General features: G+C 50.7%; 1 protein-coding gene across 1 annotated transcript; it reads right to left on the bottom strand.

The window, feature by feature from the left end:
- Nucleotides 1–2,169: 2,169 nt before the first annotated feature.
- On the bottom strand, nt 2,170–26,900 carry GDF6 (growth differentiation factor 6). Its single transcript, XM_035126161.2, has 2 exons — nt 26,458–26,900; nt 2,170–4,738 (listed from the first exon to the last, which is right to left on the bottom strand). Exons 1-2 carry the CDS (start codon nt 26,810–26,812, stop codon nt 3,795–3,797), a joined length of 1,299 nt encoding a protein of 432 aa, XP_034982052.1. The 5' UTR covers nt 26,813–26,900; the 3' UTR covers nt 2,170–3,794.
- Nucleotides 26,901–27,162: the final 262 nt, after the last annotated feature.

Below are 27,162 nucleotides of genomic sequence, written 5' to 3'. Positions count from 1 at the left end.
AAGATTTAAATAATATTCACTTACATCTACTGCCTTCAAGTAGGATAAAGAATGGCCTACCTTCTCCATACAGAACAGCATCACAGCTACTAAGCCACCTCTAACCACAGCTGTACCACTGCCTGGAGCTGTATGTGAATTGTACTCCAAAAGATCTAGAGGACACCAGTTTGGGGGAGAGGGTTCCATCCATTCCAAGCAAGCAAGCAGATGCATGCAGTTCTTCCTACCTGTGCAAAGATGTGCTCCCTCCTTTTAAAGTACTGTGGCACAAACCGTATGTAGAAGAGCACTGCAAGTTTCCTCTGCAAACTCAACAGTGTCTGAGTTATAGACAGTTGTGCTGCTGTTATTAATATAATGATCATTATGTGAGGCAATATTTCCTGATTCCTTTCTATTGCATGCAGACATGTTCACCTTTCCCCACCCCAACCCCCTTTGCGCTGCATAGACTATAATGTATTTTAAAAGTATCAAGCACAGCTGCCATTTATATGCTGCTTCTCCTCCTTTTTACTGGGATTACCCAACAGACGTAGCTTCCACTCTTCATGAAATCCTTCCGTATTTTTAGAAGTTACCCTTAAGAAGTTCTTGAGAACATGCATTAAAAGGGAAGTTTAAATCACAAAGGACTTTGTGAATTTTGTTTTTTAATTGGTGCTTCTTTCAGATCAACTAATAGATTTTAAGAATTGTAGCCAACATCCTGATATGGTTTGGTTTTTAATGCAAGAGTATTTAATCAAAATAGAACAGAAAAAGCAACTGGCTTCCAGGGAGGAAAGAGTTTAATAATACAGTTGGTTTTAGTACCATCCAGTAAAAATGTTCTGGTTATTAATTTACCTTAAAGAGTGTTAGGCTCCGTACACACTAACCCATTCGTAGCACAAAAGTGTTGTTGTTTTCTCAATCAGGAACTGTTCATGTTACTTTCAAACTAGTGTAGATTGATTCTAGATCCCGCTATCCGCAAGGGTGGGTGTGGTTACCTGATAAGACAATTGAAACCCCTCCCCTTCTTTAGGCTAACCCCTCCTTTTCTTCCCTGCACATGCCCCGAACAAAGCAGGAAGTGGTGACTGGGAACTTGATATATGCCCACCCATAGCATCACTAAGCAGGTGTAGGGATACACATCCACACCCACCGCTGGCACTGCCTACAGCTGCTTTCATCCATTTGCCAAATGAGCACATTGCACGGCAATGCAGAATCCATCCACAATGAGCTTTTATTTCCAGAACAGAGCCAGTTTCTCAAGAAGATATTTTCAGGGGCAAAAAAAAATATGCAACAGATCTAAATTGTGTGCGGACTACATTGGGGTGGGGGAAGCACGGACTCCATTGGTTCTCGAATAAAATGCCGTGGGTACGCAGCCTTAAGAGTTGCATATTATTTGGTGCACAACCCAGCAGGAAGTTCTCCTTCAGCCTCACTGAAATAGGAACTGCGTAGCAGCGTGAGAACATAGGAAGTTGCTTAATACCAATGGACCATTTTGTCCAGTATTGTTCGCACTGACTGGCTGCAACTTTCCAGGGTTTCGGACAGAAAGTCTCTCCCAGCTCCACCCGGGGATTGAACCTGGGAACTTCTGCAGGCAAAGCAGATGCTCTACCACTAAGCTACAGGCCTTCCGCAGCAAGGCATGCAGACCTTCCCGGTGGATTGTGCTCTTGCAATGTGGTGAGGTAGACAACAGAAAAAAAGAACTCTCCATTATTAACACAGAATTTTAACTCTTGCAATAACATTTCAAGAAAGGGGGGGGGGACGATAAAGTTACAGACATACAGCTGAAATACTGGATTAATGCTCAACTCTGTACAGCTCAAATATAAACTTTTTTAACCAAAAAAAATTAGACATTTGAGTGCATATCATGTTTTGGACATTTAGGGGAAGGGGGAGAAATGAATGTTGTTTGCCACCATTTCTGCACTTTGCAGTCTGTTTAAATAAACAAGTATTTACAGCTTCAATACGAACAACAGTGCATCCAAACCAAAGTGTGCATTAAAGAACAATTATTGCTCCTGGCCGAGACTTTCCTTTATTAGCATTATTATATTATTTATTTACTTATTTACTTTTTTTTTACACTTGTACTTCTCCCCCCCCACCCCTGCCGCCCCACCCCATCCCACCCACCCCCGGCCATTTTGCAGCTCTTGTGACGTCAAGATACAGTCTAACCGCTCTAGAATTCACCGGAGGAATCTCCCCATGGACTCAGAAGTGCATTATCTTGTACGTCAAGCCATTCTTCGCAGAAGGCTGGGAAAGAAGGCAAATGTTCGTAGTGATGCGCTTGCTCTTGGCATCGCTTTGCACAACTGTGTAATACTGCTGTAGCTTACTGTAAGGCACCTGCCTTTTCCTGGAACTTAATTCAGCTACCTGGCGAAACTTACCTTGAAACTAAAAGGCGTTTCCAAACCCATCTTTAAAAAAGGGGGGGACCCATCTTGTGTGTGCTTTCTTTAAACTCCTTTCACAGCTTTTCATTACTAGGATCTAAAGCCCAACCTCACTGGTAATTACAGTTTGGCATTGCACTTTGTGGAGGATGGGGAGGGGTGTCAAAGGCTGTTTCAGCCTGCTAATCTTGCAAAGCAACAGAAAGGAGAATACTCCCTGATGCTTCTGGAGGAATATCAAGCCAGCTCTGTTCTGCACTTGCTCTTTCCAATTTCTCCTCTTAAAAGAAAGCCTGTATCTTCACGCAACGCTAAGAATACAATCCGACACTTAACAGGAAGTATTTGGCATTTTTCTGTTCCCACGGCCCCTTTCCCCACGGCAATCCCCAAGGCCTCAGCCTCCTGCTTTCATAGAATTGTAGAGCTGGAAGGGACCCAGTGGGTCATCTAGTCCAACCCCCTGCAATGATTTATTGTCTGCTGCTCTCTCAACAGGAAGTGTCTCTGAGGCAGGTGCTTTCCTACCTGCCCTCCTGGGTAAAACTACAATCTGGAAAACAAAACCATCCAGGCAATTTGTAAGCATGTGCTAATTTACTTGTGGAGGATGGAAAGTGGAAGGGCGACCTGGGTATCCTGGGCTGGGGGAGATATCAGCCACCATGAGCATCACTCATGAAAGTGGCTATCACCATTTCTCACAATACTGATCTCAAAGGCACTGCTGATCTGGATTTCCTTTCTGGTCCCCTCTGCTTCCCTGCACCCCCTACTCTGAGCATCTCTGATTTGTAGGTAAGAGGAGATCAAAGTGGCCCCCATCTCTGGAAAAACTCTGCCTGACCTCCTAATATCGAATACGTGGGAGCAGACTGGGACCAGCTACTCCTAGCCATAGAGCATCATCAGGAAGATGCCCACTCTCCTCCTAGCCTTTGCCCCGTGTTTTCCGAACGAGAGGGGCTTTCCTTGCTCCTTAAACTGCTGTCTGCTCCGTCTACCAAAAGGGAATCCTGAACTTGGAAAGCTGATGGGCAGCAGGAAGGGGTGGGCGCGGACACAATTTCTAGCGGGCCTCTTCTCCTCTCCACCCCGACGTGGCTACCCCTTGACAAGTGCACGGAGCGCTTGGGGGGAACGGGCTTAGCAGGGCGCAGGCGCGCTCCTCAATCCCACTGCAGGCGTTCGCGGCGGCAGCAACTGCAGCAGCGGCCGTCCCGTCGAGCGCCTCTTTTGCTTTCTCCTCCCTGCGCAGGGCTACCCCTAGCGAGTCACTCGTGTGCGCGCGCTCTCTCTCTCTCCCCAAGTTCCCTGGTGCTTCTTTTATTTCCCTCCAGGGGGAGACAGAGAGGCGCGGCGCTACCTGCACCCGCAGGACTCGACGACCATATCCTCGTACTGCTTATAGACGACGTTGTTGCCCGCGTCCGTGTACAGGATGCTGATGGGCGTCAGTTTGGTGGGCACGCAGCAGCTGGGCGGCGTCGAGCCCGGGTCCATGGAGTTCATGAGGGTCTGGATGATGGCGTGGTTCGTGGGCTCCAGGTGCGAGCGCAGCGGGAAGTCGCACACGCCCTCGCAGTGGTACGCCTCGTACTCCAGAGGGGCGATAATCCAGTCGTCCCAGCCCAGCTCCTTGAAGTTCACGTGCAGGGCCTTTTTGCTGCACCGCAGCCGCGCTTTCTTGCCGTGGCGCTTGCCGTGGCGGTTGTGGTAAGCCGTGCGCCTCATCCGACGGCTCTGCAAGCGCAACTGCGCAGCGGCAGTCGATTCCTGGGGAGGCGCGTGCGCGCCCTGCTGCTGGGCTCCCCTTTCCTGGCGCAGCTCGGAGAAGAGATTCTTCCGCCGGGACTTGGTGAAAACCACCAGCAGTGCCTTCTCCTGCTGCGCCCGAGCGCCTCGCCCCAGACCCAGATCGCGCAGGTCCAACAGGGGCTGCTGGGCTTGAGTTCGAGTCCCCGCGACGGCGCGCACCTCAAGGCACAGTTGCTGCGGCTGCTGCGGCTGCTTTTTCCACGGCTGGTGAGGCTGCAGCGCCTGCCACACATCAAACACCACCCAGCCGCCCCCGGCCTGGGCCGACGCCGCCTCGTGCAGGCCCCAAGTCCTGGAGTCCAGGAGGCGGCCCGACAGGCAGGGCGAGACCTGCACATGGGCCAGGCCTGTCTGCGCCTTGGAGGAATGATCGCCAGGGGCTTTGCGAAAGAGCCGCAACTCCGCTCCTACCAGCTCCTCTTTGTCGGAGAGAGTCGATACATCAAACAAATACTTCTGTCTCCTTAAAGCGCTGGGCGAAAGATCGTCTGCAAGATAAAACGCATAATTGCAGTCAGTTTCACCTCTGAAGCGGGAACGTGTGCGGGGTGGGGAGGAGGCGGCCACTGCCCAGGTAGAACTGACCTCTTCCAGCAGGCTGGCTTGGCACGACAGAGAAAGGGGAGCGCCGCCTTGCTGGTCTGCATGCTGCTAAAAGACGCAGGGGCCTACAGGTCCCTACTGGAACCCAGGGCACTTCTTTCCTAGGCTAGGGGGTGGGAGGGCGATGCAATGGACTGCTGCCACTGAGATCATGGAATTGAAGAATGGGAAGGGACCATTTCCATGGAAAAATATGTATGTTCCGGATTAGGGAGGGTGGGAATGCAGGAGGCATTTGATGAGGACAGTGTCCTGTGGATGCTGCAGAAAAACTTTGCCTGAGCATTTATTGAAATTGCTATACAGTATAGAAGGGCCCCTTATCTTTCTCTCAAAAGTCCAGGCTAACAGGATCCCCCAGGGCAGAGAGACTGGGAGGCCCGCAGTAGTTGCTAGTGGAACCCCTGCTGTCCCCCTAAAACAAAACCAGGAGTACTGAGAGTAGATCTATAGTGCTGGGGATCTGCTCTCTGTTATTACCTTGCTCTCTTAAGAACCTAGGATCTTCTGCATGCAAAACCACAAACTCTACCACAAAGCCCTCTTCCTTTGTTTTATACTGTATATATTTTTAAAAGGCATTTCTTTTGTTTTTTCCAAAACCTGCTTATATGTGTGCTCATGTGGATTACATTCACCCTGAGACAAACCTGGATTTCTTTTTTTGACACATTTTGTGTACAAAGTGTAGGCTGTGAAAAGCAAACCAGATTCAGCCCCACCCCCGTGCGTGCCTTAGCTGCTTTCCAATAAAAAAAGTTTACAGGCCAGCAAATACAAAAAAAAAAAAATCCCCCAGCCTCTGGGTTTCCCCCAAGAGCTAATAAAAATCAGTATGTATTTCAACAGTAAAAGTGTCACCACACAGAGCCTGCTCTCGTGAGCTCCGCACTGCAGCTCAAGCTGGGAAAGGGAGCTGAAACTGCTTGCAAGAGACCCGGTTATTTATTGATCGCGAAGGTCACTACTAGTATTCCTAATCAGTGTGTTTTTACAAGCTAAAAGACCTGGTTAAAAGGTCTTGGGAAGACGGGTGGGGCAGAGGGGAGGCGCAGGAGGGTGTTGGGTGGGAATCAAGACCTTCCAACTTGCCAGTGACAGGAAGAATCAATTTCACATTGGTGCCCTCACCCCCCAAAAAGAGTGCCATAACCCTTCCAGCTAAAATTGGCTCAGGGTTCCTGTGCCCCTTTGAGCTATGCATTTCACCCATAGACAGGAGCTGATACGTTGTTTGGGATTGTATAGCAGAGGAACAGGGGAACCTTTTCCAGACCAAGGGCCACATTTCCCTTCGGGGGCCATAATACCAGTGGTAGGCAGATCTAGAGGCTAGAAGAGATATTTTGCAAACACCCATATATCATCAACTGAACTTAACCTGTAACTGAAAAAGGTTGCTGATACAATTCTATTCATCTTAAAGCTACGGTAACATGTATCACCGTGGTTGTGGGTGTGCGTGCAAAGTGGGGGGCTGGAAAGAGGAGGAGGCATGGAAAGAGGAGGGGGTCTGTCTGTAAGGGAGAGGAGAAATGGAGGAATGAGGAGGTAAGGAAAAGGGGGTGAAGGTGATAATGTGGTATATATTTTTATTGGGTTGGTGGTTTTTTTAGATAATATGGTATATATGTGCAAAGGCTGGCTATGCAATAGGAGAGAGAATAAGACATGGAAAATGGGGGTGATCTGTGTGCAAGGGGGTCCTGAGAAAAGAAGGAGGGTGAAAAAAGTTTGTGAAGGTGGAAATGTGAGTGTAAAGGGGGTTGCAAAAAAGAAGGCAGGAGGAATGGAAATAGGGTTGAAGATACCAGCTGGGATATGAAGGGATATGCAGAATAGGTGGGGATGAATGTTTGAAAGTCCCCTTGGCTTGGGGAAACGTACAATGGGAACTACTTTAGAATAAACATGGTTGCAAGTTTGACTCAGAGCCGTCTTTCCCATAGGGCTTAGTGGTGCGTCATGCCAGGGCGCCGGCCTTTCAGGGGCGCCCCAGCAAGTGGGGGAGCTGTGTGGCTTTGCCGGCGGCCTCCCCTTTCCCTGCACGCCTGCTAGCTGCGCCTTGCCAATCATATGGCTGGTGGGTGTGCAGCTTCCTTCTCAAGCCTCCTTGGGAAGGCGGCTGCAGACCTGGGTGGTAGCTAACTATTCTTCTAGTCTTCCTTTGTTAGCCCCACCCATTCATCGTTACCACGCCCCTTTGGCCACGCCCCTTCCTTAAAGAGACACAGAGTGAAATTTAGTTAATAAAGGGAAACATACTGAGTGGCCCCATTACTTGCTCTTCTTTTTGAAAGGAAATCATTCACCATCGCTCTTGCTTGCTTGCTCTCTCTCTCTCTCATTATAAGAAATCAGATCAAATTAAAAGCAAAGCAAAATGTTCTTAATCCCTTACCACTTCTAAATCTTACTTCACCAGTAGACATCTGCTCACTTTCTCCTCCTTCACTTGAATAACTAAAACTTGACCAATTCGTGCAGGGTAGGGCTATCAACGGTTCCATGTTCAGAAGCAGTATACCTTGGGACCCTAGATGCATGGGGACCACCACCTACACGCCATGCTTCTGGGGTTCCCAGAGTCATCTGGCACCAGACTCTAGTATGAACAAGATAAATCTGAGTCCGATTCAGCAAAGCAATTATTATGCTATCGCCTTGATTCAACAAGCGGATTGCGTTTGTTGATTATATAACAATAATAATAATTTCTTACCGTATTCATACCTCGCCCATCTGGCTGGGTTTCCCCAGCCACTCTGGGCTACTTCCAACAAAATATTAAAATACAATAGTCCATCAAACATTAAAAGCTTCCCTAAACAGGGCTGCCTTCAGATGTCTTCTAAAAGTCAGATAGTTGTTTATTTCCTTGACATCTGGTGGGAGGGCGTTCCACAGGGCAGGCACCACTACCAAGAAGGCCCTCTGCCTGGTTCCCTGTAACCTCACTTCTCGCAGGCAGAGAACCGCCAGAAGGCCCTCGGAGCTGGATCTCAGTGTCCGGGCAGAATGATGGGGTGGAGATGCTCCTTAAGGTATACTAGGCCGAGGCTGTTTAGGGCTTTAAAGTTCAGCATCAACACTTTGAATTGTGCTCAGAAACATACTGGGAGCCAATGTAGGTCTTTCAAGACCAGTGTTATGTGGTCTCGGCAACCGCTCCCAGTCACCAGTCTAGCCGCCGCATTCTAGATTACTTGTAGTTTCCAGGTTACCTTCAAAGGTAGCCCCACATAGAGCGCATTGCAGTACTCCAAGCGAGCATGCACCACTCTGGGGAGATAGCCCGTGGGCAGCCTGCGTACCAGATGAAGCTGGTAAACAGCTGCCGTAGACACAGAATTGACCTGCGCCTCCATGGACAGCTGTGAGTCCAAAATGACTCCCAGGCTGCGCACCTGCTCCTTCGGGGGCAGTTACCCCATTCAGGACCAGGGAGTCCTCGTCCCCTGTCTGCCTCCTGTCCCCCAGAAACAGTACTTCTATCTTGTCAGGATTCAACCTCAATCTGTTAGCCGCCATCCATCCTCCAACCGCCTCCAGATACTCACACAGGACCTTCACCGCCTCCACTGGTTCTGATTTAAAAGAGAGGTAGAGCTCTTAGCAATGAAAACGTGGATAAACTTCCCCTCACGCCCTGCAAAGGCAGCTGAGCTTCCCTATCTCGTTTTGAAGTGAAGCTATGCACATTAAGATCAAATGGCAGCAGGTAGAGGAGTGTGGCTATGATAACTGAGATTAGAGTCTAAAACAGGCATCACCAAACTGTGGCCCTCCAGATGTTTTGGCCTACAACTCCCATAGATCCCTAGCTAACAGGACCAATGGTCAGGGATGATGGGAATTGTAGTCCAAAACATCTGGAGGGCCAAAGTCTGGGGATGCCTGGTCTAAAATGACCTAACCAGCCCCATTGCCCGGGAGGCAACACCACGCAACATCACTCCTCCTGTCCGAGGACTGCACCGACAACCATTTCCCTCCGCATCTACCACGCATCTGTCCCCAGACAAGGACAGGGATCCCCAGATAGGGATGTGAATGTCTCCTGTCTTAAAAGCCTGGAGGGCAGCTGGCAGTCAGCTGGGTCCCTAGCAGTTGTTGTTGGACTACGACTCCCATCGTCCCTGACCACTGGTCTTGCTAGCTAGGGATGATGGGAGTTGTAGTCCAACAACAGATGGGGACCCAAGGTTGAGAAGCACTTGTGTAAACAACACTCAGCCCAAAGGGCCGATGATCTGGCTCAGAGTCAAGCACCTTTCTATGTCCCTGTACATACAAACAGGATCGAGACTTCCTACCTTCCTTCCTGGCAGCATGCGAGGGGCCGGCAAGCTGCAGGGCGCTCTGAGGTCCCATTTTCAATCCCCGGCACTTCCAGGTTGGGCTGGGAGAGACTCCCTCTCTGAAACCCTGGAGAGCAGCTGCCAGGCAGTGTAGACAGTATTGAGCAACCTCGACCAGTGGTCTGACTCTGCATAAAGCACCTGCCTATTCCTTAACCTACCTCACAGGGAGGGAGGGAGGGAGGGAGGGAGGGAGAGAGGGAGAGAGAGAGAGAGAGAGAGAGAGAGAGAGAGAGAGAGAGAGAGAGAGAGAGAGAGAGAACCATGTAAGGTGCCTCAAGCTCCTTGGAGAAAATTAGTGGGGTAGAAATACTACACACAGAGCACAAACATACATACAGTATATGCCAGCAGAGATTCTGGCTGCAATCCGAGATTTACTTGGGCTTTCCCTCTCCGCTCAGACGAGGATTGGGAAGAGCCCCAGGGCCACTGACTGAGTCCAGCAAATGTTCCCTAAATTCCAGCAATGAAAGTGGGAATAATCCAGGACCTAGGAGCAAGGGAGAAGAATTTGGATTTCCAGTCTCCGGACGGTGGGCACAATTGTACATACGCTCCCTCCGAGTCCAGCACCCTCCAGAAGCCATTTGGCTCCTCCATTTAATTGCCACTAATTTAATTGGGACGCAGGTGGCGCTTAGGGTTAAACCACAGAGCCTTGAACTTGCCGATCAGAAGGTCAGCGGTTCGAATCCCCCGTTGCTCGGTCCCAGCTCCTGCCAACCTAGCAGTTTGAAAGCATGTCAAAATGCAAGTAGATAAATAGGAACCGCTACAGCGGGAAGGTAAACAGCGTTTCCGTGTGCTGCTCTGGTTCGCCAGAAGCGGCTTTGTCATGCTGGCCACATGACCTGGAAGCTGTATGCCAGCTCCCTCGGCCAATAATGCGAGATGAGTGCCGCAACCCCAGAGTCGGTCACGACTGGACTTAATGGTCAGGGGTCCCTTTACCTTTACCTTTAACCAGAGGTTAGGTACTGGGCTGCAGGCGCACCGTTTTCTAATCCGCAAACCCCTGGAATAAAAATGGGGTCGCTTTCTTGGGAATAAATGCCATCAAAGTCCAAGGGAATTTGCACAGAACTAGGACCCAGAAGGCAAGGGGCGTTTCAATTTATTCAGACGTGAAGGCCTTTGCTTTCTGCTGTTGTTTGTTCCCGTTAAAACAAGGCGACAGGATTGATCTGTAATTTCAAGCCTAGCCAAGGAAAACCCCAACATCCAACACATCAAATCTGCAAAAGGAAGATCCAAAATTAATATATGGCCACATACACACGATGAGATGCTAATGAGGGTGGTGTCTGCCCTCTCACACCCTCCAGTTTACTTAGAAGTCTCCTTTCACCCCCTCTGGAAACTAGCCGTTTTGATTTCTGGCTGGCTCGGTTTGGTAATCCCTCAATCCGAATTAATCCCTTCCTCAGTAAACGGTCAAGAAAGTGCATCGTTAAAGTGAGGGAAGATTTCAAAGGCCACACCTTATCTCAGGCAGATCAAGGGCTCCGTGAACAATTAAAAAGATAAATAAAATTTATTTTAAAAAATGGATGAAGGCCGTAGTGAATGCCAGAACCAGTTTAGCCATTTCGAAACGCATAGCGAAGGAGTTGTTTCAGAGACACACAAACCAGCGCGGTTCCGTTCCCTTTTCATAGAATCAGAGTTGGGACTTCAAGGGTCACGTGGTCCAATATTTCACCCAATGTGGGGCTTGAACCCACAGCCCTGAGATTAAGAGTCCCATGCTCTACCAACTGAGCTATCCCAGGGCTGATCCATAACTGAACCAAGACTTATTATGTAAGATGCGCTGCAAAGCGCCATCAGATCGATTTTTTAAAAATAAGAATGAGCTAAATCTTCTCTCCCTGTTGGTTTATTGACAATCTGATACGGGGAAGGGGAAAGAAGAGGAAGAGGTGTTTGAAACTTCAGAAGGAAATGTGGGTCCACACACTCCAACCCTCCACCGAGGGAATCTCTGCTTTGAAGTGAAAATCGTGCGATCCTTACTCAGCTCTTTCCAAACCAGCTAATCTGAGGTTGCAGCCGCAAACCAACTCACTCATCTAGGCGGAAAGCCCTACCGAAGGGAACTAGTCTGTCTTCCCAGTTTAGGATCGGCGCTGCTTCAGCTCCCAGCGATTCGAGCGCCTTAAATTAAATTAGAAACTGAGGTGTTTCTAGAAAGGGAAAGTTGCTGCAGCTTTCAGACAGGGTGGGGTAACCCTCCGCCCTCTCACGGCTCGCTGCGCTTATTCCTAAACGGAACTAGAGCTCCGTCCTGACCTGTAATACGATCCCCGCCCGTCCTAATAAAAGATGGGGGCGGGATCCAGACTCATTGATTCCTTGGGGGTTTTCAGGCTGAATTACGTGCCACTGATTTCAGTCGGCTTGATTTACGCAAGGAAGTAACTCAAGGGCGGCGGCCCGAAACGTAGGAGATTTCTTGGGTGGATTCCTATTTATCCTGTTTCATTATTCCCTCTCTTTCCCATATGTTCAGGCTGTGAGTGCCGCTGATTTATGGAGCCCAAACGGCACCGTCTCCGCACACAGGAGCTTTCAGCAGGGTCGACGAGTCCAACGCTTTGCAGATATATATATAATGGAGAGCGTTGGGGGGGCCCAGGAGGGAGCCCCAAAACAACCGAGCGAAGACTGGTCAAGGAATGCAACAGTCGGAGAGAAGGGCGGAACACGAGCTTGAAATGGATTCTCTGCTCAACGTTATTTTTCCTAAGGTCTCGCTTGCATTGGGCAACGATGTCCGAGTTATATTCTGTCTCTGCATCCCTCCCCCCTTTGGGTTCAACTATTTTGGACGCTCCAGACCTCTTCGAATTTGTTGAGCAGCTCCTTCTGGTGGGTTCCTTCTGAAGGAGGGAGGAATTTGCAGCAGATCTACTCAGAAGCAATTCCAGAAAAAGTTTATTGTCCATCCCTATCCAGGTTTCTCAGAGACTCAGCAGTGCTCTTTATATCTGCCTAAGGTTTCTTCCTAAGCGTGCATAGGATCGCGCCCACGATTTCTGCGCTCAGATAGCTTGGCGGCTGCAAGAGAACTTACTTCCCAAGCAAGCGTGTTTCAAAGAAATGAAGTTAAAGCTGCGAGCCATCCTTTGGGAATTAAGTGGGAAAGGACAGGATGGAATTCTAAGTGGCCTTCAGCCCGCTTGCTTCGTTTCAGCCGAGTACTCTTTCAAATCCGATTTAAAACCAAAAAACAGGCGATGTTGCGACTTCAAAGCACTTGAGCTCTGAACCAATTCCCTTCGCATTTGTTTGTAGGTAAGACTGTATGCTCACTGGAAGGACAGATCGTGAAGCTGAGGCTCCAATACTTTGGCCACCTCATGAGAAGAGAAGAATCCTTGGGAAAGACCCTGATGTTGGGTAAGATTGAGGGCACAAGGAGAAGGGGACGACAGAGGACGAGATGGTTGGACAGTGTTCTCGAAGCCACCAACATGAGTCTGACCAAACTGCGGGAGGCAGTGCAAGACAGGAGTGCCTGGCGTGCTCTGGTCCATGGGGTCACGAAGAGTCGGACACGACTAAACTACTAAACAACAACAACAACAAGACTACATGTGCTACACCGTGTGAGCCTAACCTCTTCTGATCAGAGGAAAACCCCACTGTAGCCAGTAGATTTCAGGATCGTAGGACCGCAGTTTTACGAGAGAGTAAGTCACATAGTGTTTGGTTGGGCTTACTTCTGAGTGAACATGCTTAGGATAGGGTTGCGTGGCTTATTAATTGAGCGGATTCTTTCTATGCATCATTCATTTCAATCAAAGTTCCCGGGACCTACCACTATGAGGTGAGCAGTTTGGGGCAAATTTCTAGCTCACGGAGGATCTTGAAAAAGTCCCTCGGGGTAATTCTAGACAGCTCCCTGGATTCTCAGTCTTCATTAAACAAAAAACAAACAAAAAAAACGGCGCCTCCTTTTACTAGGGCAGCGTTGGCCCGCCCAGCTGCTGTCTTGAGCTGCCGTCGAGGAAGCCTCGTGGGACTTCTTTGTGAGTAAGCAGACCTCTGGCTGCATGATTATAAGCCCTACAATTAAATCAGGTTAAACATTTTAGGCTTGCTACCTCTATTTCCGTTCCGGTTCTCCCTCCCCGATTCCTTTTTGTCTCACCGCCTCCTCCTTGGCGTGCCAGGTGACTTCTCGCCCTCTAAAGGAGGTTTTTCTTTAAAAATAAAAATAAAACAAAATCGAAAGGCGTGCACTGAGATACATCGGGTGTGAAGCGGCTCTCCGCATCCCCCCCACGCCCTTCTCTGCACTGCTGTTGTGGTATCTTTTCGCCGAGATTCGTGCAAGCCACCCGTATTCCCTGGAGATGGCACGCCAAGGCGCTGGTCCTCAAGGTTTTATCTTTTTCTCCCTCTCGTTGACCAGAAGATTCGGACGACTGCCCCGTTCCTCCCATCTGTCGCCAAGCTAGGCTGAAGCACAAGGAGCGAGGAGAGCACCCTAGCTGTTTGGGAGGCCCTTGGAAGTCCCGCTCTTCATTGGTGGCTCAAAGCCCCTGTCGAGGACCCTCCTGGTGGCTGGTCAAGAAACACCCGCAGCCTGCACAGTAACAGCGGTGACAGCCTCGTCTTGCGCCTCGGCCCATCTGAGGCAGAGCGAGACGGCCCTTTTCGCCTTGGGCGGCATTGTTTTCCGCCCCAGAGAGAGGAGTTATATAATATTTATTACTCCAGGACGGGTTTTAATGAACGGCGCGCTCCGGTCAACCGTCTTGGAAGAAAGCGCACGTCGAAAAGGGAAGGTGCCTCGCCCTCCTAACCGAAATCTCCACCTTCTCCAACCTGGTACCCCCTCCGGATGTTTCAAAGTGGTTGTCCAAACTAGGTTGGAGGCTGGTGTGAAACCTTGACACCCGGAATGGGGACTCTCCAGTAGTTGTTGGACTCCAATTCCCATCAGCCTCAGCTGAAAGGAACACCAGCAGATAAGGATGATGTGATATGTAGTCCAGCCAAGGCCATGTCAGACGACAGGAGCCCCCCTCTTAACTGCGTTAAATACATCAGCCCATGCCAATTCTTCCGGAAGCGCTTAGACTACAACTCCCATCATTCCTCACCATCTACTGTACTGGCCGGGGCTGATGGGAACTGGAGTTGGGGAGGCTGGCATAGACTGCTGTTTGGGAACATCAATCCAAGTAATCCTTGAAGCCTTGATAAATTTAGCCCGGACACCCTAATCAACAAACCAGCGTCCTCCTGGAAAACTAGAATTTAAACTCAGTTAACAAGACAGGTGTAATCGAAGGGGTGTGTATATTATCAAACTATTCCAGTTTTGGACCGTTTCAGCACCTGAATCTTCCATGACCGAAAATATATATGCCACAAGACGAAAATAAGGAAGAAACGCAGAATTTGGATTTTTCAAACCACAACCCGCAACAGGGTTGCATTCAGTCTTAGAGTAGACAAATCGAAGTTAATGGACGTGACTAACTTGAGCTCATTAATATCAATGGGTCTACTCTGAGTAGGACTTAGCAATGTAGCTGGCGTCCAACCATTTATGAAGGCGCATGGCTCACCCAGCGCTAGATAAGTCCAACTGGCACTGTTTTCCCATTGTATTAAATGGGGACGATCATTCGAGCCAGTGGCCACAGCACAGCCAGTTCAAAACTATATATGTTTACTCCCTGGATTATGATGGGACTGGCTCACTAGTAAGTATGCATGACGCTGCATTTAAAGATAAGCAGTCTCCAGCCATTTAGCAGGGCTTCATTTTTTTTAACTGATAATATTTTAACAAATAATAAAATATTATACAGAGCTTGATTTTAGTAAAACCTCTAAGGGATTTACATTGAAATCATCAATAAAAGCAATTTTAACGTAATTTAAAGCATTAAAGACAATTCAAATTAACAGTAAAAAAAAAGATTAAAGCACGTCTACGGGTTGCGCCCGGGTAAAAGTAAAGGTAAAGGGACCCCTGACCATTAGGTCCAGTGACGGACTCTGGGGTTGCGGCGCTCATCTAGTGTTATTGGCTGAGGGAGCCGGCGTACAGCTTCCAGGTCATGTGGCCAGCATGACAAAGCCGCTTCTGGCTTTGTCAGAGCAGCACACGGAAACGCCATTTACATTCCTGCTGGAGCGCTACCTATTTATCTACTTGCATTTTGATGTGCTTTCGAACTGCTAGGTTGGCAGGAGCTGGGACCGAGGGGATTCGAACCGCTGACCTTCTGATCGGCAAGCCCTAGGCTCTGTGGTTTAACCCACAGCGCCACCCGCGTCTCTTGCGCCGGGGTAGGCTTGCCTAAATGAAAATGTTTTAAGCAGGTACTGTACCCGGAAGTGCCGAGGGAAGGCGCCTGCCTGGTGTCAACAGGCAGGGAGTTCCAATGTTTGGGTGCTCCCACACTAAAAGAACGCTTTCTTCCAAGTGTGGCCTGAGTAGCGTTTATGTGGCGCCCCTTCTGCAGATCCAGGTGGTCGAGTGGGCGTATCTGGGAAGAGGCGACCCCCTCAGGGAAATCCAGCGGCTTCCTCCCGCTCCTCCCTCTCCACTGCTTCACTTCAATTGCGTGAGGAAATCCCTACAATTGCTCAGCCCAGGGAACGCCTTTAAAAAGTCTCCGCAACTTTCTGGCGGGTAAAGTTGCACTTCGTCGCAAGATAAAACGGGTCAACTTGCCTTTCACTACAAAGAAAACTTTTCGAGTGACTAAAATAAATAATATGTGTTCTGACGAGATCATCCGCCCCTCTTTTAGCTCCCAAATGCAACAGAACATGAGACGGCAAGCTTCCATTGGATGTGCACGCCATTTACTCAGAAGTAACTCCCATTATTTTCAGTGGGGCTTTCTCCCAGGCAAGAGTGTAAAGAATGGCAACCCTGAAAAAGCTGTTGACAGTAAAAATGAGAGATGGCCCACAAACTGCTGTTTTATTGTCTGCAACGTGTTCTTGGCTCAATAATCCTGCTTTAATGGTGGGTTTATTCTGCTTGATTAGACAGAATCACAGAGTTGGAAGGGACCCAAAAGTTCATCTAGCCCAAATACTTGCAAGGCAGCTAAAGAAGTTTTTTCTGCCATGTTTCCGCAATGCTACCACCTTATTGCTGTCCGGGGGCGGGGCAGAAGGGCTGCGGCATATCAACAGCAGGACAAAAGTGGACTTCTGGCGTGAAATGTTACAGGATATGCACTGGTGGGAAATGAAGCAGTATGACACACACACCCCGACTTTTGCAGGGGCAAATAGCATTGAGAAGGGGATCCCGAGCAACCGCCCAATAGAATCAGGAGCAGAGGGTCATTAATGCGCAACAAAAGGCGGCTGATAACATAGGCGTAGCTAAGGGGGGGGGTTCAAGATCAATACAAATCTGAGGTTCTGAGCCCCCCCCCCAACAAAAATCCTGGCTACGCCCATGGCTGGTAAGGCCGAGAGGGAGAATAGCTGTGTCTATTCAGCTTCCACATCTGATATTTGGAGCAAGATGGTGAGAGAACTCAGAGTCAGGCCCATTGAACCCAGCACACAGACTAAGGAGATTCAGCAGCGCGTGAAATAATTCCCCTCTCCATTTTGTTACCCCACCCCCCTCTCTCTCCACCCCTTCCCAACACACACATACTGTTGTGGCGGTGATCGCTAGGAAGGGGCGCCTGGGTTCGCCCTGGAGATGGAAGGAGAGACGGGCCCTCCCTGCTCTCCTGCATGGAGCAGCCTAAGCTAGAGTTCTAACTCAGGATCACGCGCAACCCGGAGAGGTAGGCAGCGCGGAGAAGTCTGCCTCGAAGCCCCTCGCCGTCCTAAGGAAATCCCCAGTGGGATGAGGGCGGTCGAAGTCTGAAGCGCACAGGAACAAGTGCATCATTCCAGGAGCCAGGAAGGTCCAGAGAGGAAGCCTTCCGGATGTTGTTTAACTCCTACCGTATCATCCGTCCTCCTTGGTCGGGCTCCTTGCAGCTGATGGGACTTGGAGTCCAAGGACATCTGCACCGCACCAGCTTCTGATGCAGCGCTGGAGCGAAAAGAACCGTGTTCAAATCCCGTGCTTGTTGGACCCAAAAAACGTGGACTATTTAATCATTTCTTCTTCCTCTCTCTGGGTAGAGGGTTGTTGTAAGGATTAAAGGGGAGGAGGGAGGAACCTAGTATAGCCACCACAGGTGCAAAATGAAGGTGTGCGTGTTGGACCACCTGTCTATCTTTGGGCTGATGTGAGTTGCCCAACAAAATCTGTAGGGTTATAATAACTGTCTGACACAAAATAATGTACGTACACCGCCGTTCCACAGCTAGGGAGCCGCTAAAGCTTTGGACCAGGAATTCTCAAACAAGCATTTCTTGTCCTGACCTCCTCCTTGTCCTGACATCTATCGCCTGCACGCAAAAAATGGGTGACTCCAAGCGCCGCTATGAGAGGAAGGGAGAGATAGGATAAATTTTGCTTATTCCAGCCAGTCTGAGCAGCCATTTCCCCTTGGCTGAGCCTAGCAGAAAGCCATCTGAGGGTGAAGTCAAAATTCAGCGAGGGCGAACGGGGATATGTGATACTGCAATCCCGCATACGTGTTTATGCTTGGTTCCCCCCCCCCTGTTGTGAACCGCCGGGGGATCTTCGGATGAAAGGCGGTGTAAAAATTTAAAATAAAAATAATACTCAGAAGTTCTATTAATGGCAGTGGGGCTTATTCCCAGGTAAGTTAACACAGGTCTGCAGCCTGACACCGCATTGTTTCATTTATTTCATAATCATAGAGTTAGAAGGGATCCCGAGGATCATCTAGTCCAACCTCCTGCAATGCAGGAATCTTTTTGTCCAACATGGGGCTTCAACCCACGATCGCGAAATCAGGAGTCTCATGCCCTACCGTACCGCTTCATGCCAAAAATAGGCTTCTGAGCGGTTTACAGAATATAAAAAGGCACTTCAACGTCGATGCACGTGACCATATTATTATTTTTTAAATTTATATTGCGCATTATAAAAACCACTGAAACATTAAGGCGTGTGATCATAATATTTATTTGCTTGTTGGCTTGCTGCTTCCTTCCACAACAAACTTCTTCCGTGGTTTCTTATGTATAAAAACCGGTTCCTTAAACAGCAGGCTAAGACAGTCCGAAGAGCTCTGCAATATCAAACCACCACTCGCAAGGCGGTGGACTCTCCTTCATGGGAAGTTTTTAAACAGAGGGTGGATGGCCCCCCGTCAGGGATTCCTGCTTTGCAAGGGGTTGGACTAGATGACCCCTGGGGGTCCTTTTCAACTCTGCGATTCCATAATTCTATAAAATTCCTACCTCGGTCAGCATTCTGTTCCCAAGCCTATGCGCCTGCGAAACCCACAAGTGAGACGCAGGAGATATAGCACGCAGCGGGCTCATAGGATGGAGGGAGCTGTTTTCTTTGGGGTACCTGCGCTTTCCTTGTGGAAAGACATTTCCAGGAACACACCCAGTTTACATCATAATGAGAACTCGGGAGCGAGAAATCCTCCAAACTGAAATCCTAGGCCAATCCGAATCAAGGCCATTTATTGCGCTGCTACTGGACAGACGGATGTTATGGTGAAGAAACAAATCTCCTCCCTGCGTAAAGTGCTGCGTTTTCGCCTCTCTTATCCTCTACGTCTCCCCGCTTCCCAGTACTGTGGTGGATTCAATCCCCACAGCAGGAGTCGAAAGGCAGGCAGTTTTGGATACATAAATAAGTACCACGAGCCACGTGGGCTGTATGATCCCGTTATGCCGCGTCTACCGTGCTTCCCCCTTAAAATAAAAAAATACAAAATCAGGTTGCCTCGGGCACAGACTTACAAATCTCCTGTCCCGGAACAACAGGCCTGGAGTGAACCCAGACCAATACCGTCAAAGAGTAACACAGAGCAATTTGGATCCAAGCCCTCCGGATCTCACCAGAGGTGCCTGCCAAACGCCTCTAAACCCTGCAGACATTCGTCGCAAACAAGTTATTTAACTCCCCGCCCCTACACCTAACCAGATGTGTCCGCTCGTTTGCGCTTCCTTCCCAAAGAAAGGGGGGAAAGCGTCCTACGGAGTTCAGCGAGGCTTCTTCCGAAATAAGTCCGCCTAGGGCGGCATCTTAAAGTTAGGCGCTTTCTTGGGAGTACCACTGAACTCAATAGGGATTGCTCCGGAGTAAACATGCTTAGGAGGGGGACACAACAATACTGTCCTCATCCCAGGCGTTTTCTGCGTCCAGACAATATGCCTCCAACTCAGTTTAGTGCTGGCTTGCTGGGGGGCAGGGGGAGAATGGACCCCCAGGCTGGTCCCCCTCCCTTCATCCCCGGTCTTCTACCTCTTTGCTGGGCCAGGAAGCGCAGATTGGAACCGTCTGCGGGCTCCGTCGGTCTGGTCTGCATTAGCGGTTTGTTTTTTTTTTTGTTTGTTTGTTTTATAAGGGGCTCAAACAAATCGAATACAAGGTCACCCCATCATTAAAAGCGGTGAATTCCCTTCTTCCCCATTAAAATACTTCCCTGCTTGTATTTCATTCGCCTTTCGCCAACCACAACACAACCCCGAAGGCGCGGCCCGGATTGAGCTTCCCTCGTCTCGCCCCGGCCGGCCGGCCGGCGGATGGTCCCACCTAGAAACCTGCCGCTTTCCGTCAACACGCAGCCGGAGAGGAGCTGCGCGAGGGACCCGCATTCCTCAGCCGTCGCAGCCCAGCCCTGCTTCCCACCCCGCAGGGGTTGTTTTCGAACTGCGGGCGCTCCCCGCCCCTCGAAAAACTTCCCTTCCCTCTCGCCTACCCGCAACCCCCCGAGGGATATGAAAGACGCGTCTGCCAAGAAGGGAGGGAGATGCCCAGCTCCAGCACAGCCGCGCTTTGCGGCCTGCTTGCCTGGCTTCTTCTTTTTGCAGGAAATATCGCCACTAATTTGGATACACACACGAGAGAGATACACCCACCCACACACCTCAAGGCTTTAAAACCAGCGTCTTCCTCAAGTTCCACTCCAGCGGCAATGCGAAACCAGCAGGAGGGCAGTGTTCACACGTGACGCTTGATGCCCCAGTCCACCTACTGAGGGACAAGTGGGACTTACCTCCGGGTAAACAGGCAGAGGCAGGGAGTCTCCCTCTGTTGCTGTTTCCTTAAACCTTAAAAAACAGACTCCATTTCCCTTCCCAGTTCTCCAACTTTCATACACGTGTCCTCCGATTCAGAGGGAAAGGCTACAAGAGGCGTCACAGCAGGGTTACCACGGGTGGTGACCTTCAGATGCTGTTGGACTGCGACTCCCGCCATTGGGCTAGACTTGCAGTCTAGCGGCACACGGGGGCGCCACCTTGGTGACCCCCGGGGAAAAAATACTCAGGTGTAAAAGACAGTCAAGCACGCGGTCCATTTCTCTTCTGCTTTGTACAGGGACACGGTCTGCATGTGGTACACAAGGGAATGTATCCAAATCCAACCCAGAGAAGACCTGGAATTAAGGAACCTAAATTGGTCAGGTCTATTCACTTCAATGGGTCTACTCTGAGTAGTGCGAATATTGGACACAGTCCATGGAACGGAAGGGGAGCCTCAAAGAAGCTGGGGTGTTTTTGTGTGGTTTTTTTTAGTGTCTTGCTTATGAAAATGGTCATGCCACGCTCAGCCCTCGCTAGCTCCTCTCGGTCCCTTTGCTGAAACCTGCAGATCTTCCTTACCCCGGCCTAGCATCCTGATCCCAGACACCCGGAGGTGCCCGCGGCAGATGGACCTTCCCTGCAGCCCGTGTGAATTCTTAAGACTCTCATCCATGGCAAACTCAGCGAGGCAGAGAGAACCGTGCTCCAAAACGGATATCTACGATTGTAACCAAGACAGCGCCTTGAAGCCAAATACAAATATGTATTGAAGTGGCATAAGCTTCCGCGAGCTAGGCTGCAAGTCTCGACCACATGCAGGGAGTGTAGCGTGCTATCATGAGTTACAGGAATACATACACGTGGAAGGAGGGCGTTACCGTAGAAAGAGGCAACAGCGAAGTCAGAATGAAACGATGCGCAGAAAGCAGAGACGCAGGGAGCGTAGCCACTCACAAAACTGTTTCTGCTAATCCACACGCATTTGGCTAATTCACATGTGAGCAGGTTTACTTGTTTTTGAAACCACGCAGCGTACTTTCCAGCCTTATATTCACTTGCGAGGAAATCAGTTCGACTGAACTCGCGGACTTCGGCTGCGCCGCGAGAAACTCAAGTCACAGTCCCGGTTGCTTTCTTCCAAGCAAGCCTATTTCTGATGCGCCAGGCACGTGTGAACTCCGTGGAAAGAAATGCCTTATGGATGTCATGTCAGTGGGCATTCCCAGCGCCCACGAGCTCCCACTGTTTCCAACCTGCACCCCTGCCGCTGGTTTTTAGTATATCCCTGGTCAAGAATATACCAAGCTTTTACGAGCCTGCCTGCCTGCCCTTCCCTCGCCTTTCAACCTGATCCACAAATTCCGGGATTCCCAAGCCCTTCTTCAACCCTTGAGCCTCACCTGCCTGTCACCTTCCTCGGGTAGTAAATCACAGCAATCACTCGCTCTCAGGCAGGCCTGTCGATTTCTCACCCCCAGAGCCTGAGCTCTGAGCCCCCATTGAACTAAATGGGATTTCTTTTCACCCAAGAATGTCTAAAAAGCTCTCAAGAAAATAATAATAATAATTGCCTTTGCAGTTCACCCCTCAATCCAGCGGCATTTCCTAATTGTTCTGCTTTATTGTGGGGTTTCTAAACGTGGGGAGAGGGAGGGCGGCGACGGAGCGAGCCGAGCACCATCTGCGTTTTAATGAGTTTACTTCATGCGCCAACAGTAATTTTCCTACATTCAGCGAGGTCCTGTCTGATCTTGCGACCATAACTGGGAGGAGTGGTGGAAGGGGAGGGGGGTAACCGGGCTTTATGGTAAGGGGGGAGGAGTTAATGCTAGCTATCCCCCACTTTCCCCCCTAAACAGGTAATAAAAATAAAAAAGCATGTGAGCGAGCAGAGCCCTCTCCGATGAATAAACTATTCTGAAAGTTCCGCACCGAAGGGGGAGGGTTTCTTTTTGGGGGGGGTGTTATTTTTTAAGTAACGCCCTTCTAAAAACCACCAGAGAAGTCCAGTCGCCCTGATTTCCACAGCACGCGATCTTAACCGTGCCATCCTAGATCAAAGCAGCTGGAGGTCCCATCGATTTTCAGCCGAAAAAACCCTGGATTTATTCCCGTGGAAAGGATGGCTCGGGCGTGTATTATGACCCTCTCAGGCCCTCGTCGGACGCTGCGCGGGGAAGAGAGACAGAAGCGAGACTTAGGGTCGCTTCTCTTCCCTCCATGCTCAGAGGAACCCCATCACTCAGGGTTACCTATGTGGGATGGAACACTGGGGCAGACAAGTCACAACAGTAATAATATATCCTAATCCACATCCCTAACATTCCCATAACCTATAATGATTTAGGAGAAAGAGGACTGTTTCTTTAGCCAGATCCACAATAAATCTCCCTAGTCTCCAGCAGAGTGAAGGGAAAAGGTGGGTGGTATTCGTGGGAGCGTCGATTTTTTTTAAAAAAAGAGGAACCCATTCCAGCCACTCTCCTGCCTTTTCGTTTAAAGTGATATTGACCAGGCGAGCAAATACCGCGGCGATCCTTAAGGGAGGGCTTGGAGAATTATTCCGCATTAGGGAAATGGAAGTCTGTAGCTGCGCGTCAGGCAGGAGTCCTGCAAATCATTGGAGAGGATTCCTCCGGAGCTGCTCCTACTCCTGCTGCTGCATAAGCCCCTCTCAGCAATTAACTGGAGGACGGGGGGAGCGGGGAGCCCACAGGGAGGTGGGCTTTGAAAAAGAAAAAAAGGGGGAGCCAAAGCGGGGGTCGCCTGCCACTTCAGAGGAACGGAAGTTCTCTTGAAGTCCTCCCCGTCGAGGGTGCGCCATTGGCTGGTCCGCCTTCATTATGGGAGACTAGACAATATTTGATATGTTATGACATGAACACTCAATTAGATCACTGAGTTGAACTACTCCAATCAGGGGCTTGATGCTAAGCAACCCTCAGAAGGTCCAGCACGAGGTCACAGCCTGTGACACATCAAATCAAAATCAATGGGGACCGGGGGGGGGAGGAATGAAGGCTTTTCTCCTCCTCCTCCTCCTCCTCCTCCTCCTCACCCCCGCCCCTTCACCAAACCAGGGCTCCTCCTGGGGGAATCGCCCTCCCGCTTGCTCTGCCACCATCGCCCGCCTTCCCTCGGAGATACATCTTCCAGGAGGGCAGAGTGAGATCCATCTTTGGAGCCAAGTTTTCAGGGTCCTCTGTAGCCTACAAAATGTTCCCCTTCCTATCCCTTTTGTTTAGAAGGGAGCGATTTAAACTGGAGAGGTGTGTCCCAAGTTGTGCGTGGTTTTTTTGAAACAAACCACATTAAAAACGTCAAGGAAGGGTGGGGTCCCATTTCCTAGCTGAGTAGCGAGATAATCTCCTTTAAAACCAGATAGCATGCTATTCTCCCCTCCTTTCCTTGGAACCCACACCAGCATTCTTGGTGAGGTGGAGAGCGAGAATGGAGAATTAAGAAGCCGTTCAGGTGCCACCGACCAGCTATTTTAAACCGAGGCTGCCAGCTAAGGCCTCCTTTAGAAGGACTGCTCTCAACAAACGAGCAAACAGACAACCCATCCGAGAACAGTGTTTCAAATATGCTTAGCATCAACCTCTCGTTATGGTGATGGGGGGCCGGCGGAGGTAGAGGCGCAAGTAGAAGTGCGGTTAACTCTTCCCATGAGCTGTGGAAGAGAGTAGTCTCCTGGGCTCCCCTTCTGCAGTGAAAGCTACCGGTACCTTATGAATCTGACTCATGTAAGCTTGCGGTCTGACATGAGAATGGAAGGGAATCGCCCGGGGTTCTCCCTTCCTATTCACTTTCCGATTGCGCTTCGAAGCAATAAGGAGGCAATAGATTTAAAGCTGGAGACAGGCTGCGAGATACTGTACCTGTAAGGCAGGTTGGAGCCGGGATTGGGGGGGGGAGTGAAAGGAAAAAAAGGGGGAGGTAAACAGTCTAAATCCGGGGGGGGGAATACTGTAAGTTAAAATTCCCCAGTAGGAAAATAAATAAAAGAACGAAGTAATTTGCCACGTTTTTTTTAAAAAAAACAAAAACAGAAGAAGCAATCTGCTCGGGTGTGTGTGTGTGTGTGTGTGTGTGGTAAAGATGGCCATGAAGCATATAGGCAAATGCTTAACAATGCCTGGAAAGTGTCCATGCCTCATTAGCCGGTCTCAGGGTTGATATGTGGGTTGAGGGGATGTTTCAAGCCCCCCCCTCAATTAACTGCTGGCGTCCCCATTTCCTTGGGGCAGAGACCTTTAAAGGGCAGGGGAGCTACTCGGATCTTTTGAAATGAGGTGCAAGCTTTTAGTTCATTCCTTTCATTTTGCTCTTTTTTTTTAGTGGGAGGGAATCAACTACCATTTGCAGTTGGGGGTTTTGATCTTTGCTTCCTCCAAGGCTTTCCAAGGCTCAAGAACCACCCCCCCTGGCTCGGTTAGGAGGGCAGCTGGCGAGCGCAAAGGGCCCAGACGAGGCAGGCAGGGAGACCTGAACAGGGATGTGGGTAGAGATGGCGGCGGCGGCGGCCGGGGGGGGGGGAAGAGACCCGGCTTTGGGGAAAGAGCGTGCTAAATGGGAAGGGGGGTGAGAGAGGGAGGGAGAAGAGTGTGGGAATGATCGAATTTACAGTCATATTTATGGATCATTTATGATCCCCCGAAGGATCCTCAGAGATTTTGGAAAGTGGGACGGGGACCATCCACTAAAGGCTTGGAGAAGCGAATCACCTACAAGGGAGAGAGGTGGGTGGGTAGTGAAGCGATCTTTAGGGGATCTCGAGATCTAGCTCGACCTGAAGATGCTGCGATTGTACCCAGATTTGGGTTTTTTTGGGGGGGGGGTTAAGAGGAGATGGCCGATTTATGTGGAAAAGATACGGTGTATATGTATGGGACGGGGGATTCCCACGGAATCCCACCGAGGCTGCCATGCATTAGGGAGAGAGCCCTGTTCAACCCGGTGGGATTTGCTCAGCAGTAACCGCGGGCCGGAAGGGGTCGAAGGTCCTTTTTTATTTTGCACCGGTTTTAATATTCATTGTGGCTAAATGATTCTGATTCTGTGGGAGCTGGCAGAAGCTGAGGGCGGTTAGAACCGAGCAAGCGCTGACCCTCGCAGAGTTTTATTGGAAACTGACCGAAAAATAACTTAATTTGTTTCATACAAAATCGGGCCCGGTGGGAGGATAACCCCCCTCCCCGTCGCGATTAACCTGGATCTGGATTCCCACAAGGAAACCGGGGGCCGCGAACACACCGACACATCCCCACCCGCCTTCGGATTACTCCGATTCCGCTGCGCTTTTAATCCACCGAACAGAATAATTGATTCCCGTAGAAATGGCTTCCTAACAGAGCACCGAAAAGAAAACTCGACCCAGAACTGCAGCTCATCCCGATGGAAAAAAAGCCTGCGAAACATTTCTGGCAGATGAGAGAGGCGCTTCCGTCGAAGTCCGTGCGCTTTATGGTTGAATCAAGTTTGGCAGAGGCAAGACAGCAGAGAGAAGGGAGAAAACTTGCCCCAGAAACCGAGCTCTCCATTCCCCGTTTATTTCTGAGACGCCGGCGCAACAGAGAAACCAAACACGAGCGTTAGTCCCCAACCCCAACAGCGATTCCCCCGGTGGAGACCACCAGACGCTGCTTTCTCAAAGGGGCCCCCCGGCTACTTGTGCGCCTTGGACTCTGCGGAGAGAGCTACCAGGGTCGAAGGGGCAGACGCCCCAGGAAGCGCGCAGAAAGGAGAAGGGGTCCCCCATCCAAGGCACGTGCTACTCCAGTGCAAGTGCTCCGGAGTGTGTGTGTGTTCACATCGAGACGCGTGTGGAACCCCCTATTCAGACTGAACTCCAGAAGGATGCTGGTGGCAGGGCACACAGGAGCTGAGAGGGATTCGGGAGCCTGCAGGAATGACGGGGAAACCAGGGGAGCGCGGTCGGATCGGTGCCCTCTTTGGAGGAGGAAACGGAGGGGCTGCAGGCTGGAGGGAGAGAGGATGGGGGGGGAGGAGACGGTGGACCGGGCCCAGGGAAGTGTCAGAAGGTGGATCGGGCCCGGGGAACCTGCCCGAAGAGGGTGCCCGTCCGCTGCGCCCCTTCAGCTTACCTCGCCCCCTGTCCACGAAGCTGGTGATGGTGTTGGCGGCTTTGGAGGACTGGAAGAAGGTGGCGTTGATGCCCAGCTTCTCGGCGATGGAGTAGGTCCGGTAGAGGGAGAGCATGTACTCGTGGGGCTCCACTCGCGGCGGCGGGGCCCAGGCGGACGGTCCCTTCCGGGCGGCGGCGTCTCGGGGCGAGCGGGGCGCTTTGCCGTCCTGTCGGCTCCGCATGCCCTGGTCGGACTCCCGGAGAGGCTCGGTCGGCGCGTCGGCGGGGATGGTGGCCTGCTGGCAACAGGGCAGATCCCCCCAGAAGAAGCAGGCGAGGAACACGGCGGAGAGCAGAGCCCGGGCCGCATTCATAGCGAGCGAGCGGCTGCCCCGGAGCCAAGCGCGCGCCCGCTCCGCCCAGGCGAGTCCCTCGCGCAGCGCGCACAGCCCAGCCCGGCGCAGCTCCTTCTGGCCGTCTGCGGCGCAGCGCTCGCTGCGAGAGAGGCCACAGCCCGGCCGGGACACGCCCCGCGGCACGACACGCCCCCCCGCGCCAGGACACGCCTACTCCCCCGCCCGGGAGGTTCTTTTGGGGGGTGACGGTGGGGGGAACGGGACGCCGCTAGAGCCGGAATCTCCTTTGCGCCACCAGTCATGACTCAGCCCAGGGGCGAGGTATGCCGAGCATGTGCAGAGTGCAATGGGCGTAGCCAGGATTTATG

This window comes from Zootoca vivipara, chromosome 8 (assembly GCF_963506605.1).
Source record: "Zootoca vivipara chromosome 8, rZooViv1.1, whole genome shotgun sequence".
Lineage (NCBI taxonomy): Eukaryota > Metazoa > Chordata > Lepidosauria > Squamata > Lacertidae > Zootoca > Zootoca vivipara.
Note: the sequence above shows the minus strand (reverse complement) of the source record. Positions and strands in the feature narration are given on the sequence as shown.

Bases quoted from the DNA above. Each gene is read 5' to 3' on its own strand.
- GDF6 (XM_035126161.2), bottom strand. From the start codon at position 26,812: ATGAATGCGGCCCGGGCTCTGCTCTCCGCCGTGTTCCTCGCCTGCTTC. The intron at 4,739-26,457 runs GTAAGCTGAAGG...TTTATCTTGCAG, and splicing joins CTTCGTGGACAGGGGGCGAG to ACGATCTTTCGCCCAGCGCT.